Source organism: Vulpes lagopus, chromosome 8, assembly GCF_018345385.1.
Source record: "Vulpes lagopus strain Blue_001 chromosome 8, ASM1834538v1, whole genome shotgun sequence".
In the NCBI taxonomy this organism is placed as follows: Eukaryota; Metazoa; Chordata; class Mammalia; order Carnivora; family Canidae; genus Vulpes; species Vulpes lagopus.
Window position 1 is genome coordinate 85042050 of NC_054831.1, and position 13554 is coordinate 85055603.

The window sequence follows — 13554 nt, forward strand, 5'->3', positions numbered from 1 at the left end:
CCCAGCACCTGAAATACCAGTCACAAGGTCTTCATGGCCAAATGTGATTTTCATTTTTGGAATAAGATCCGTGAGTTCTTCTTTTTCCTTTCACAGGACAAGCAGGAGGACATGAAGACTATTTTGGAGGGCATAGATCCGGCCAAGCATCAGGTGAGGGAGGCCTTTGATGCTTGTAAGCTACTACATAAAGAATAGTTGTTGTAGGTAACAAGAACTCTGGATATCTGAATTCCAGCCAAGACGTTCCAGGACCTTGCTGGGTGACAAAGGAAATCTTCTTCAATTGAAAAAGATTATGAAGTTCCAATAAAAAGAGATTTATGTTACTAGTAGTTTGCTTCTTTAGTATTCTTTTTATGTGGTATTCCTAAAACATCTCTTAGTTGAAAATAGATTTTTCTTATTCAGATAGTTCTTTTGCATTCTTCCTTATTGGGAGATTCAACATACTACAGAGAGAAATTCTTAGTTATAAAGTCCTTTGCATTCAAATTTGTTCATCAATTTCTGAAACTCAGTCTTAGGGAGCTACATTGGATTGTTTTTTATATAATCCTCAAACAAAAAAATTAGTGAAACATTTACTGTATTATTCATGCCATTAATTTCTATAAAGTTAAAATTATTTTAATAAAATTGTCCCTGTAATTTCATTTTGAAATTGGTTTTTAAGGAGGTAAATGCTTTTTCATAAGCAAACATTTCTTTTGAGAAAATGTTTTAAGTTTGTGCCTGATGGTTTTAAGAGTCAAGCAAATTTAGTATCCATTTTAATCCAGAGAGATTTGTTTAAACTCAGGAAGCAGTGTTTAATTTTCAAATTAGGAACAAATTGTGATTGTATCACAATTAACTTAGGCCTTCTAAAATAAATTTTCCAGTTTCAAGTCTCTCTTAATCATAATGCTTATTAAGCACCTTCATTATTGGCATGTTGAATGAAAAGTTGTTATAGTCATTCTATTTTGAACAAAGTAAATAATATATTTCATTAAATTTTATGTGAAAATATGAATTTTTACTCTGTTGTATAGTATCTCAGGCTCCTATCAAAAATATAAAGCTGAATGTTATTTCAGATAAAGTATTTCTTTCTCTCCAGATTGGTTAAAGGAAACGTGATTATAAATATCTCTTTCTAAGCTAGAATTCTCAAAACTTGGGATACTTTTTTTTTTAATGAGTTTTGTGGCCCCACTTTTAGAGGTTCAGATTCAGCAGATCTGAAATGGGGAAATCTGGATTTTAAATGATACCCAAGGAGGTTCTGGTGGCAAGTTTTCCATATTCTGCACTTTGCGATATTGCTAGAGTCCATAGATTATTCTGCATCAGTGTTGAGTTCTCCTCCTTTTCCATCTTTGCTTTATAATCCATCATTCTTCCTCCATCTGAACTGAGTAAGTTTGGTTTTTCTCTTTGTTACTTGTGATTTTTAGTAACTGAGCTAAACAGAAGCCCTAGAGTAATGCCTCAATCTTTTTTCCATCTCAGTTGACCTTAGGGATATGAATAAGATCAGTAACAGCAGATCACTGAGGTAATAATAAATAAATAGGTAAGGTAATAATTAAAACAGTGGTGGATTGGAAGAACATACCCCCTAGATGAGAGTATCAGAATCCTCTAGTAAATATATAGTATAAAGCAGTCTCCCTCTCTCGTGATTTTGGTACATCCCTTGACAATGTTCTCCTCCTCCAACTTCAAGAAGCTCTGTGATATAGTTACAGTCCTTCTCTGTATACCTTTGTTGTCCATGGTTGTGATTTTAAAGGAAATCAACTAACTTTTTAAAAAATAAACTTAATTTAAATTTTGTGCTCTAAGTCCAAATGGGCAAAAACTACATTTTTTTCCTCCTAGTGCTTTATTCATCAGAACTAGAACTTTGCCGTGTATTTTTCATGGATAAGATTTTCAGGGACTTTTAAAGTTCTAATTTCCCTTTTACCAGCTGAATTTTCCATTTACCAGTATATTTCAACCATTACTGATTAGCTTACCTTAATTAACTTTAAATATGACCTCCCACTTTTTAAATGTTAACTTTTTATTAAGGAATAACATATATACATTTTTTAGTTTTACTATCCAAAGCAGGAAAACTTTTACCTACTTTTTTCTTGATCTAAAACTATTTGTGAAATATACAAAACTCCTAATACCTTTCCTTTTAAAGGCCAAGTTCTCTCTTTCTAGGTTATTGTATGTTGAGTGAGTCCGTTTCAGCTATCTCAAGTTTGTTTATATAAAAGTACAAATGATGTCCAGTCATGAAGGTAAAGTCAGTGTTAGTATATTTGAAACCTCTCTGCTCTCTATCATTTCAAGTACATAGATATAATAAATAAAATATGGTAGAAAAACAAACTAAACTAAAAATATATAGCTCTACTGAGAAACAAGATTAAAGAACATTGGACTAGAAACGGAGCATATAGATCCACAGCTGAAGCTATAGGCCCAAGGAGAATTAAAACTAAAAGGGGGGTGGGCATAGGGACTGGGATTTCAATTTCTGTAGGTAATAGGGACTGAATGCATCACAAATGGAGAAGGCCAGTAGATCTAGTCTACTTGATTGAAACAAGGGACTGGGACTTTTTGCCCTACCTGTGAACAAAGATGGAAAAAATCTTCAAGCAACTTCCTGCAGTTGCAGTTAGAAATTATCTATTTATTCTTGTTAGAATGAAGATGTAAAGAAAACAGTGTAACTAAAACTTGAAGACACTATTTTTTAATTCAGTGAGCAGAACTGAAATAACTCCATGAGGCCAGAAGTTTAAGTTGCCAATGAAAGATCTACTTCAGAAATGGACTTTTAAGGCCAGATTCAGGCAACTTACAAAGCATCTGATGAGAAGGGAAAAGTTTGTGGATAGAAATAAAAGAAAAAAAAAACTCTTATGCAAAATGAGCTTTTCAAATAAAAAAAATTATGAAGTTCAGGAGCAAATCTACCTCGAGATAGTCAAAATGTAAGCAAACAAACAAAAAGCAGCAGAACAGGAGAATACAACCCAGGCAATTGAAATAAAAGACTTTAAACATGCTTATTCTAAACTGTAAGCAATAGCCAAAAACAATGTGAGACAATGAAACAAAAGCCAGTAACTATAAATTAAGAACAGATGGGTATGAAATAAATTTAAGCTTTGGGGGAAGAAAATTGTGGAAATAAAGACTCAATATATGGGATAAATAGTATATTGGACACAGTTGAATAAAAATTAGTGAATCAGATGATAAAACAAGAAATAACACAAGATTGCAAAGAAAAAGAAATGGAAAATATGAAAGAGAAATTGAGATAAAGAGGACAGATTGAGAAGCACTACCTCACATTTGAATTACCTGAATGAGAGGATGGAAATACAAAGTAGAGGCAATGTTTGAAGAGATAATGATAGAGAATTTTCTGGAATTGAAGCCAGACATGAATACTTGGTTGAAAAATTAATAAGTAAAACAAATGAAACTGTAAAATTTGAACGATGAAGAATATCTTAGAAACTACTAGAGGAAAATAATGCATTACTTCAAAGGAACAACAATCACATTTTTGACAGCAGATTCTCATCAGTAATAATCACAGAAGACAGTGGAGAGTAATACCCTCCAAATACCAAGAAAAAAAAATAGAATTCTGTACTCAACTACTCTTCCAGAGAAGGAAAAAATAAGCCTATTTTCAGATCTACAAAGAATAAAAGAGCTTACCACCTCACATCCTTACCAAAAGAACTACTAAAAGATATGTACTTCAATAAGGAGAAAGATATATCCTGGAGGAAGGCGTGGGATGCAGGAAGCTACGGTAAGCAAAGAAATTAGTAAAACATAAATATAAATTTTTTAATACAAAACCTAAATTTTTATGCTTAAAACCAAAGTAATACTAAACTTCTAGACAGCAATAGCATGAAATTCAGAAGGATGTGTTAGAAGGTTGAAAAACCATGCTAGGATCCCTGTGTTTAGTAGAGGAGGATCAGGTACTGAATAAAGATTTTTTTTTTGCAAAATTTATTAGTAATCAAAACAAATATAAACCCATTGAACACGGTTGTTAAAGGCAGAGAATTTTGAATTCGATTAAAAATCAAAATCTAGTCAATTTTTTTTCAGAGGATAAATCTAAAGCAAACTGATAGGGGAAGATTGATAAAATGATGGAAAAAGTTATGTAAGGCAATATTAATATCAGATGAAATGGGATTTTTAGTCAACATTTTTAGAGATAAATGTTCCTTCACCTGATAGTAACAGTCAGTTATTAATCAGCAACTAATAATCTGCCCTCTGAAGAAAAGAGAAAATTACAAAGTTACAAGAAAAATAGGTCTATATTTGTGGGTTTAGGATTTTTCCACACACTTCTGTGTGAGCCTGATCAAACAGATAAAACAATTGCTAAGAATAGAAAAATAAAAATTGTTCCTATAAATAGAGAGCTAACATTCTGTTTCCATCATATATACTATATATTCTTTTCTAGTACATAGAACATGTATAAAAATTGTCCATGTTTTAGGCCACAAAATCTTTAAAACAAACTCCTAGTCACACAGACTAAATTCTTTGATCTCTATTGCTTTAAAATTGCAAATCAACAATAAAACCTTTTTTAAAAAATCTCATACATACTTACTATGTCTTCCTGATAAATTAACCATTTTATCTTTATAAAATGTCCTTTTTTAATCTCTAGAAAAAAAATTTAAAAAATAAAAAATCCCATATACCTAGATAAGAAAAATACTTCCACATAATTAATGGGTTAATGAGCAATCATAGTAAAAATTACAAAGAAATTATCACAAAAGCTACACATCAAAACTTAGGTGAAAAGTTACAGGTAAAGTGGTCCTTAGAAGGAAAACTTTTTATATATATAAAATGAGAGTAAGTGAAGCTAATAAAAGAACAACAAGCAGCACAAATAAGGAAGGAAATAATAAAGATAAAGGCAAAATTAATATAATAGAAAACAAAAATAAGAAAGAAAAGCAAACTTAAAAGCTGATTTAACAACAACAAAACACAACTACTGAAACATAAAATAAGGCCCTTTTTTTTTTTCCAGAGGGCAAAGGCACAGGTAAATGATAGAAATTTAAAGGGAGTCATAACTATATGATACAGTAGAGATCTTTAAAATTTATAAGGTAATCATTTGAACAATCAATAAATTTGAATACTTACATGAAATGAATACTGATTTTTTTCTGTGAATATATAAATTATCAAAATTGACTCATGAATAGGAAACCTTAGTAGAACAATAAGTATTACACATTGAACCGGTAGTTTAAAATCATCCATCCAATGAAGGTAGGAAGCTCAGATGAATTTATAGGTGAGTTTTACCAAATGTTCAAGAAATAAATAAACCCTAAATTGTTTTAGCTATTTCCAAGAACAGAGAAAGAAGAATGTTACAATGTGCAATATATAAGTTTATAACGTTGGAAAAATACCATAATTTATATCCTAAAATTTGATTGATCTTGAACAATATTGGTGCTAACAAAACCCAACATTCATAAGTAAGTATATACAAATTTGATTCCTATTTTAAAGATTTATTTATTTAGAGTGAGAGAGCACATGTGCACAAGAGAGAGCAAAGGGGGGAGAGTGATAAAGGAGAAAAGGAGTCTCAAGCAGACTCCCCACCAAGCACAGAGCCCACTGTGGGGCTCTATTCCAGGACCTCAAGATCATAACCCACGCTGAAATCAGGAAGTGGCCACTCAACCGACTGAGCCACCCAGATGTGTCTGATTCCTATTTTAAGAGAAGAATTTAGTAGTCAGGTATTTTGGAACAAATTATGTATGTTATAGGATTTACATTATTGATTTTAGGACATGAAATATAAATATAGTATAAAGTTGGGGCATTGTTTTACCAACCATTTCCTCAAATATAATTATGTTTTTCAAAACCAAAGAATACATATATATATATGAATAAGGAGGAAAGTAAAATAGGCAGCTTTTCACACCTTTTATTTCAGAAATTTTATTAGTATGTTGAATTTTGGAAATTTGACTTGGGATGAGGATCTTGGGACTGTACTTTCTGATTTCTTGTCTTTTAAGAGCTTTAGTAATTTTTTATATATGCAGAACTAACAGTTATTTTAAAAGTTTATTCTAAAGGAGGGCTTTCCGGCAGCCTGGGTGGCTCAGTGGTTTAGCGCCACCTTCAGCCCAGGGCCTGATCCTGGAGACCCAGGATCGAGTCCCATGTCAGGCTCCCTGCATGGAGCCTGCTTCTCCCTCTGCCTGTGTCTCTGCCTCTCTCTCTCTCTCTCTCTCTCTTTCTCTCTCTCTGTGTGTCTATCATGAATAAATAAATAAAATCTTTAAAAATAAAATAAAATTAAGGGCTTTCACAATCTTTTGTCATTGCCATTACTCATGGGACCTAGTTATGCTGATAGGTGTCACTACTAGGCTTAAAACATAAGAAAGAAAGAGAAAGGAAAAGTGACGTTAATATTGCCCACCCATGTTCCAGTAACAATGTGTTATCAAATGCAGATAATGAATGTCTAACTGGGTTTAGCTACTGCTCTTAATTTATTGTTAAATTAACTTTTCTTTCTCTTATTTACCTAGTAGAAAATTAAAACTTCAAACCTCAGTACTAGGAGGGAAGATTTGAGAGGTCAGTTACACTTAGGTTCCTTCTTGGTAAACCAATTCATACACCTTATTGTTTTAGACATTCGATACGTAATGGTAAGCAAAAATGGACACAATTCCTGTTCTCATGGAGCTTACAGTTTAGTGGCAGAAGCATGTTAGCCAAATAGTTATACAAACTAATATATGACTGAAACTTATGAAGGCATAGTTCATATAGCTATGTCCATACAGATGGTCCCAGACTTACAATGGTTCACTTATGATTTTTTTGACTTTATGATGGTGCAAAGCGATATGTATTCAGTAGAAACCAACTTCGAATTTTGAATTTCGACATTTTCCTGGACTGGCGATATATGGTAAGATACTCTCATGATGTTGGCAGCAGCAGTGAGCAGCAGCTGTGGTGAGACCTGTGATCTCAAGGATAAACAACCAATGCACTCACACTGTTTTTACTGCTACAGCCATTCCATTTTTTACTTTCAGTACAGTATTCATTCATTACATGAGATCTTAAGTACTTTATTATGAAGAAGACTTTGTGCTTGATGACTTTACCCAACTGCGGGTAAATGTTCTGAGCATGTTTTAGGTAGGCTTAGCTAAACTATGCTATTTGGTAGGTTAGGTGTATTAAATGTGTTTTCTTAAGATATTTTTAACTTAAAATGGGTTTATCTGCAGTAACTCCATCATAAGTCGAGGAAGGTTTATAATAGAGTGATTGAGTCAGGAAGTTCAGGAAGGTCTACCTTGAGGAAATAACACTTGGCTTGAGATGTGAAGGATGAAAAGGACTTAATAGAAAAGTTACAGGGAAGAAAGAACAGCTTGAGCAGAAAGGCCTTGAGTCAGGAGTGGAAATAACAGATTGCCAAAGGAGCAATTTATTTCCAGTGTGTAGTTGATTGCATTAATATCAGGGGAAAAAGTGAGATGGAGAAACTGAACAAACTTTCTGGGTCTTTCTGAATAACATCTTCTTAATGTATATTCCATTTCATTTTAAGTAAATTGCCAGAATGTTAGATTTGCCTACATTTGAATGTAAATTCAAAATCCATTCCAAAGCCAAAAGATTTTGGCATCACCTGTATTAACCATCTTCTATATTTTAAAGTTAGTAAAGATTGCCATCTCATCAATATGTATAACAAGAAGTCAAAGCATAAATTAATTTTTATAAGAAGTTGAGAAATTCTGTACTATCAAGATAAACGTTTTTAAATCTCTTAGAGTATAATTCCTGACACTGCAGGCCAGTTTAAAGTTTCCATTGGGTTGACAGTATTTATCATTGTTAGTTTGCCTAAGTTGTAGGTTACATATAGTTACATACACAGACTAAAAAGTATCCTATTGGCAGAGCACACTATTTCTTTTTTTTAAAGATTTTTCTTTTCGAGGCCCCTGGTTGGCTCTGTCCGTTAAACCTCTGACTATTTAGGCTCATGTCATGATCTTGGGGTCATGAGATCAAGCCCTGCATTGGGTTCCATGCTCAGCTTGGAGTCTGCTTGAGATTCTCTCTCCCTCTCTCTCTGCCCCTACTGCTTGTGCTCTCTCACTTCCCGCCTCCCTCTCAAATAAATCTTAAAAAAAAAAATTTCTTTTTTATGTTAATTTCCACACCCAATGTGGGACTTGAACTCAACCACAGAGTTGCATACTCTACCAACTGACCCAGCCAGGCGCCCTGAGGACAGTATTTTTGACTGTGGTAGCCAAAGGATTCTCTGAGTTAATTAGCATAGAGCTGAAGTAAAGTTTGACTTAAGCACTGTACTTTTTTTTTTTAATATTTTATTTATTTATTAATGAGAGACATACTGAAAGAGAGAGGCAGAGACACAGGCAGAGGGAGAAGCAGGCTCCATGCAGGGAGCCCAATCTGGGACTCGATCCCGGGTCTCCAGGATCAGGCCCTGGGCTGAAGGCAGCGCTAAACCGCTGAGCCACCTAGGCCGCCCTTAAGCACTGTTTTTTATCAAGTTTTTTTCTTTTTTCTCTTTTTAAGATTTTATTTATTCAAGAGAGAGAGCACACACCTAGTGGGGTGGAGGGGCAGAGAGAAAGAAGCAGACTCCATTGAGCAGGGAGCCCAATGTGGTGTTCCATCCCAGGTCCCTGGGATCATGACCTGAGCCAAAGACACATTTAGAACTGAGTTAGCCAGGCACCCCTTTATTAAGTTTTTCTTATTAACAAAAGAGGACCAGAACAACAGAAATTAATGTTTACATACATAATGAAACGGGATAGGTGAGCAAACTGCTTCATAGAAGCAGTGTATCAGGTATATTTTATTTTATTTTTATTTTTATTTAAAAGTGCAAGATTGATTTCTGGAGTAGAATTCAGTGATTCATCACTTAAATACAACACTCAGTGCTCATTTTAATATTCAGATAAATGTAATAAGAGTTCATGGTTTTCCAAACAGTACTATTTACCATATTAGCAAGCTCCTTTTAGGGGCATTTGATATTAGGATGGTTGCAAGCTGTTTTATCATTCATTCCTCTTCCTGGCAAACTTCCTAGAAGGAATAACTGTCTTTCTGCTATTATAAAACTGCTGCTTTTGCCTTTCACTATTCATATATTTAATTTCTAGTCTAAAAATATGTCTGCTTCATTGGTAATCTTTTTTCTTTTCTCTTACTCTTGAAATACCATTGTGTTTTTAGAGACTGGTTTCTAAATAAATAATCTTAAAAAAAGAGAGAGAGAGAGAGAGAGACTGGTTTCTATCCTATGATAAAGTTCTTAGTAGTTTCTAATATGACAAGATCAAGATCTTCCTAATCATGTGTAAAACTAAGGTTCTTTTTTCACAATTCATGTAAATAGTTAGGAAAACATCTTTTTGACCTTAGGATTAGAAAGATGTAGCTATTTCTCTTTGACACTCAAACTAAACATGAGTATTATCTTTAAATGCTTTTGTTTGGTATGCAAAAGTGAACTTACCTTAAAAAGTTACTACTACTGTGGATGGAAATTAATCCTACATTTTGGAGGAATGGAGACAGTTAGTATTAGTGACTACAGTAAGTATTAAATCTTATTTCTCATGTCATTTGTACTGTTTAAAATAGATGGTTAATAAATTGGCACTGATGCATGATTCTTTTGTTTCTTTAATAGGAACATGAATCTGAGGGTGGAAGAACACCTTTGATGAAAGCTGCAAGAGCTGGTCATTTGTGCACCGTGCAGTTTCTTATTAGCAAAGGTAAGGGAAGTACAAGTAATCATTTGTAAGAGGCTATAATTTCTGGAAAAAAAAAAAGACCCTAAACTGTTACAATTTATGTTAGAGCTACTTTTCCTACAGAAAAGTATTATATCCTAGTCTTTTCTTGCTCTGTTTAATTTAGTAAGTGTAGAATTCATGAGGTACTCAATGGGATTTTTCTTTTTTTTTTTTTTTTTTTTAAGATTTTATTTATTTATTCATGAGAGACAAACAGAGAGAGAAAGAGAGAGGCAGAGACACAGGCAGAGGGAGAAGCAGGCTCCATGCAGGGAGCCCAACCTGGGACTCGATCCCGGGTCTCCAGGATCAGGCCCTGGGCTGAAGGCAGCGCTAAACCGCTGAGCCACCGGAGCTGCCCCTCAATGGGATTTTTCTATATTAGTTTGGAGTTTGGAGTTTGGCAACCAAGCAGCATATTATTGCTGCCCAAATTTGGAAAAGTCAAATGTAAAACATCCAGCTATATTTAGTGGATAGAGTATTGTTCAGCACTTAATGATAAGACAGTTCTGCTGGAAGGTGGGATGGGGAAGCAGAAAGTCTGCCACTATTGTTTATTGTACAGCTGAATTAAAGATATATACAAGGGTGTTATTTTTATATTCCTTTAGAAGTTCTATTATTAGAATTTTTTAAGCAAAGAAGTTCGAATAATGGGTAAAGAAGTAGTTCAAGACTGTTCACTATCGAAAAGTGAAATACTGCTAAACCCATGTTAGTTTGAACCATTAAACTGTCATTTTATACATCAAAAATGGCAATATTCATAATTTTATTTGGTTCAGCCTGAGTCTGTTTATAGTGTTAGAGGTATTCTAGTATCTGATGAAAGATCCTGGGGTAGGATGGCAAAATGCAGGGAGAGTCCACTCAGGTGATACCATGTTGTTAAAATAAGAATTTTAAAATACATTTAAAAAAATATGTCATTACTTATTTGTTAGAGAAAGACTGAGATAGTGACAGAGATAGTGAGAGAGAGCTCGGGTGTGGGGGAGAGAAAGAAGCAGACTCCTTTGCTGAGCAGGGTTCCTGACCTGGGGGTTCGATCCCAGGACCCTGGGATCATGACCTGAGCTGAAAGCAGACACTTAACTGACTGAGCCACACAGGTGCCCCTAAAATAAGAATTTTGTTAAAAAAATAAAAATAAAAAATTTATATCTACATTCCAACAGAACTCAGGTATTTTGTGCCACCATAAAAATGTTATAAAAATGTTATCATTTTATTTTATTGTTTTTAAGATTTTTATTTATTTATTCATGAGAGATACAGAGAGAGAGAGGCAGGGACACAGGCAGAGGAAGAAACAGGCTCCACGCAGGGAGCCAGATGTGGGACTTAATCCCGCGTCTCCAGGATCACACCCTGGGCTGAAGGCAGTGCTAAACCACTGAGCCACCAGGGCTGCCCAAATGTTATCATTTTAAATATACTTCTTTTTGTCTTTAATTGGATACAGCTAGGTTTATTTTCTTAATAGCACATTTTTGCTACCAAATAAGGCATATCTTTACATAATGTTATAACATATTCTGTAAAAGCTATTCACTTCAGACATACTGAAGTAATAAACAGATGGGTAACCTTGGGAATTCTCTCATGTTCCCTTACTAAGGAGGTTATCTAATCTCACCCAACACCAACCCTGCTAATCATGTAATCAGACTTAACACATTGATTATAACCTTTCTAGGCTATAGTAACTGCTCAACAGTCCTACCATCTAAATTTATTATTAACAACTTTTAAAATAATCACTTGTTGGTAATGTAAGAATATTGGTGTGTCTTGCCTTTCCCAAAAGGTACTTTTATGTGAGTTAGGATTAGGTTCAGCTAGATATTTCTGAAAATTAAATAAATTCATTATATTGTTTTTGCCCATGGGTTTATTTTTATCTTCATAAACTAAGTCTAGAATTAAGGAAGGAATATTGCTATAGTCTTTTTTTTAAAGATTTTATTTATTTATTCATAAGAGACACACACACACACACATACAGAGAGAGAGAGAGAGGCAGAGACATAGACAGATGGAGAAGCAGGCTCCCTGCGGGGAACCCGATGTGAGATTCGATCCCAGGACCCCAGGATCATGCCTGAGCTGAAGGCACACATTCAACTGCTGGGGCACTCAGGCGTCCCCAATATTGCTATAGTCTTAACTATCTGATTGAGACTTTGGGGCATTGAGAAAACAATTAATGTAATTTATCAAAAAAGAAACCAAGAAAAGGTTTTGCGTTTAGACTTTCTTCAGATCATGTTGAACAAAGCTATTAACAACTTGCTAAATAGCATTTCAGATAACATTTTTGGATATTCTTGTCTTCTCTCCATATCCAAGTCCCTCTGACTCTAAAATACACTGTAGGAAGAATTATAGATTTCTTAGATATTGTTTAAAAGACCTGTTTTCTCTACTTTGAGACCTGGCTATATTGCCACATTCTAGAAGTATATAAAAAATGTCTTTACAACATTTTGAGTTACATACAATGATATTATTTGATGCTTACATTAACCTATATATATTTATTAGTCTTCTAGATTTTCCATTTTAAAAGTGATATTGAATGAACGAACTACAGCTATGTGCAACATTGTGGATAAATCTCACAAATATTATATTGAGTGAAAGAAGCCAGACACAAAAGATATACACTGTATGATTTCCTTCATATAAAGTTCAAAAACTAAAACCAGTTTGGAAGTCAGAAGAGTAGTATCGTTGGAAGGGTGGGTAGTGAGTGAAAGAGGACACAAGGTGTGGGATTTCTGGCATGTGGATAATGTTCTGTTTCTTGATCTGGGTGCTGGTTACACAGGTATGTTCACTTTGTGAAAAATTTTCAACCATACACTTAGGATTTGTGCACTTTTTTTTATATCTATGTCATACTTCAAAAAAAACTCTAAATTGATATTATTTGTGACCTTGATTGATTCCAACGTTTTCTAAGATTGCTGTTTATGTTTCTTTGAAGGTGCCAATGTGAACAGGGCTACAGCCAATAACGATCATACGGTAGTATCTCTGGCATGTGCAGGAGGTCACCTGGCAGTTGTTGAGTTACTTTTGGCTCATGGAGCTGACCCTACTCATCGACTCAAGGTATTCTACCTAAAAATAAGTAAATAAATAATATATACATTATTATTAAAAGATATTGAAGATGTGTTTGCCTGATCTCAGTGCTTAATATTCATTACTCTTTAAAAATGAGTTTTGATTCTAGACCGGCTGCTAAAAAACTAAATGTCTATAGCAATCATAAGAAATTTATGAATAATTGATTAATGGTTTTGTCAATTTTTCTCAGGATGGTTCGACAATGCTCATTGAAGCTGCAAAAGGTGGCCATACTAATGTTGTTTCTTATCTATTGGATTATCCAAACAATGTTCTGTCAGTTCCTACTACAGATGTGTCTCAGCTCACCTCATCTTCTCAAGATCAATCTCAGGTAAAGTAAAACAGCTCATTTATAAATATAAAGCCTCCAAATTGATTGGGAGTTTTTGTTTAATATTAGCTTTAATGAAAATGGATTTGTTTCTCTTTTCTGTTACATATTGAAATAAATCTTAAAGAATTTAGAATCATGTTTATTTCC

At 33.9% G+C, this 13554-nt stretch overlaps 1 protein-coding gene across 4 annotated transcripts in view; it reads left to right on the top strand.

Annotated features, from left to right (window-relative positions):
- LOC121497121 (ankyrin repeat and KH domain-containing protein 1) overlaps positions 1 to 13554 on the top strand; it is a 121247-nt gene that overhangs the window by 63197 nt on the left and 44496 nt on the right. For 2 of the 4 annotated variants that reach the window (XM_041766272.1, XM_041766271.1), the window contains exons 11-13: positions 9821 to 9908; positions 12925 to 13052; positions 13261 to 13404. In XM_041766272.1, the coding sequence (XP_041622206.1) occupies positions 9821 to 9908; positions 12925 to 13052; positions 13261 to 13404 (360 nt within the window). Of the gene's footprint in view, positions 1 to 96; positions 6169 to 9820; positions 9909 to 12924; positions 13053 to 13260; positions 13405 to 13554 lie in introns of those variants that run through there. The other 2 variants (XM_041766270.1, XM_041766273.1) reach the window with 2 other exon arrangements.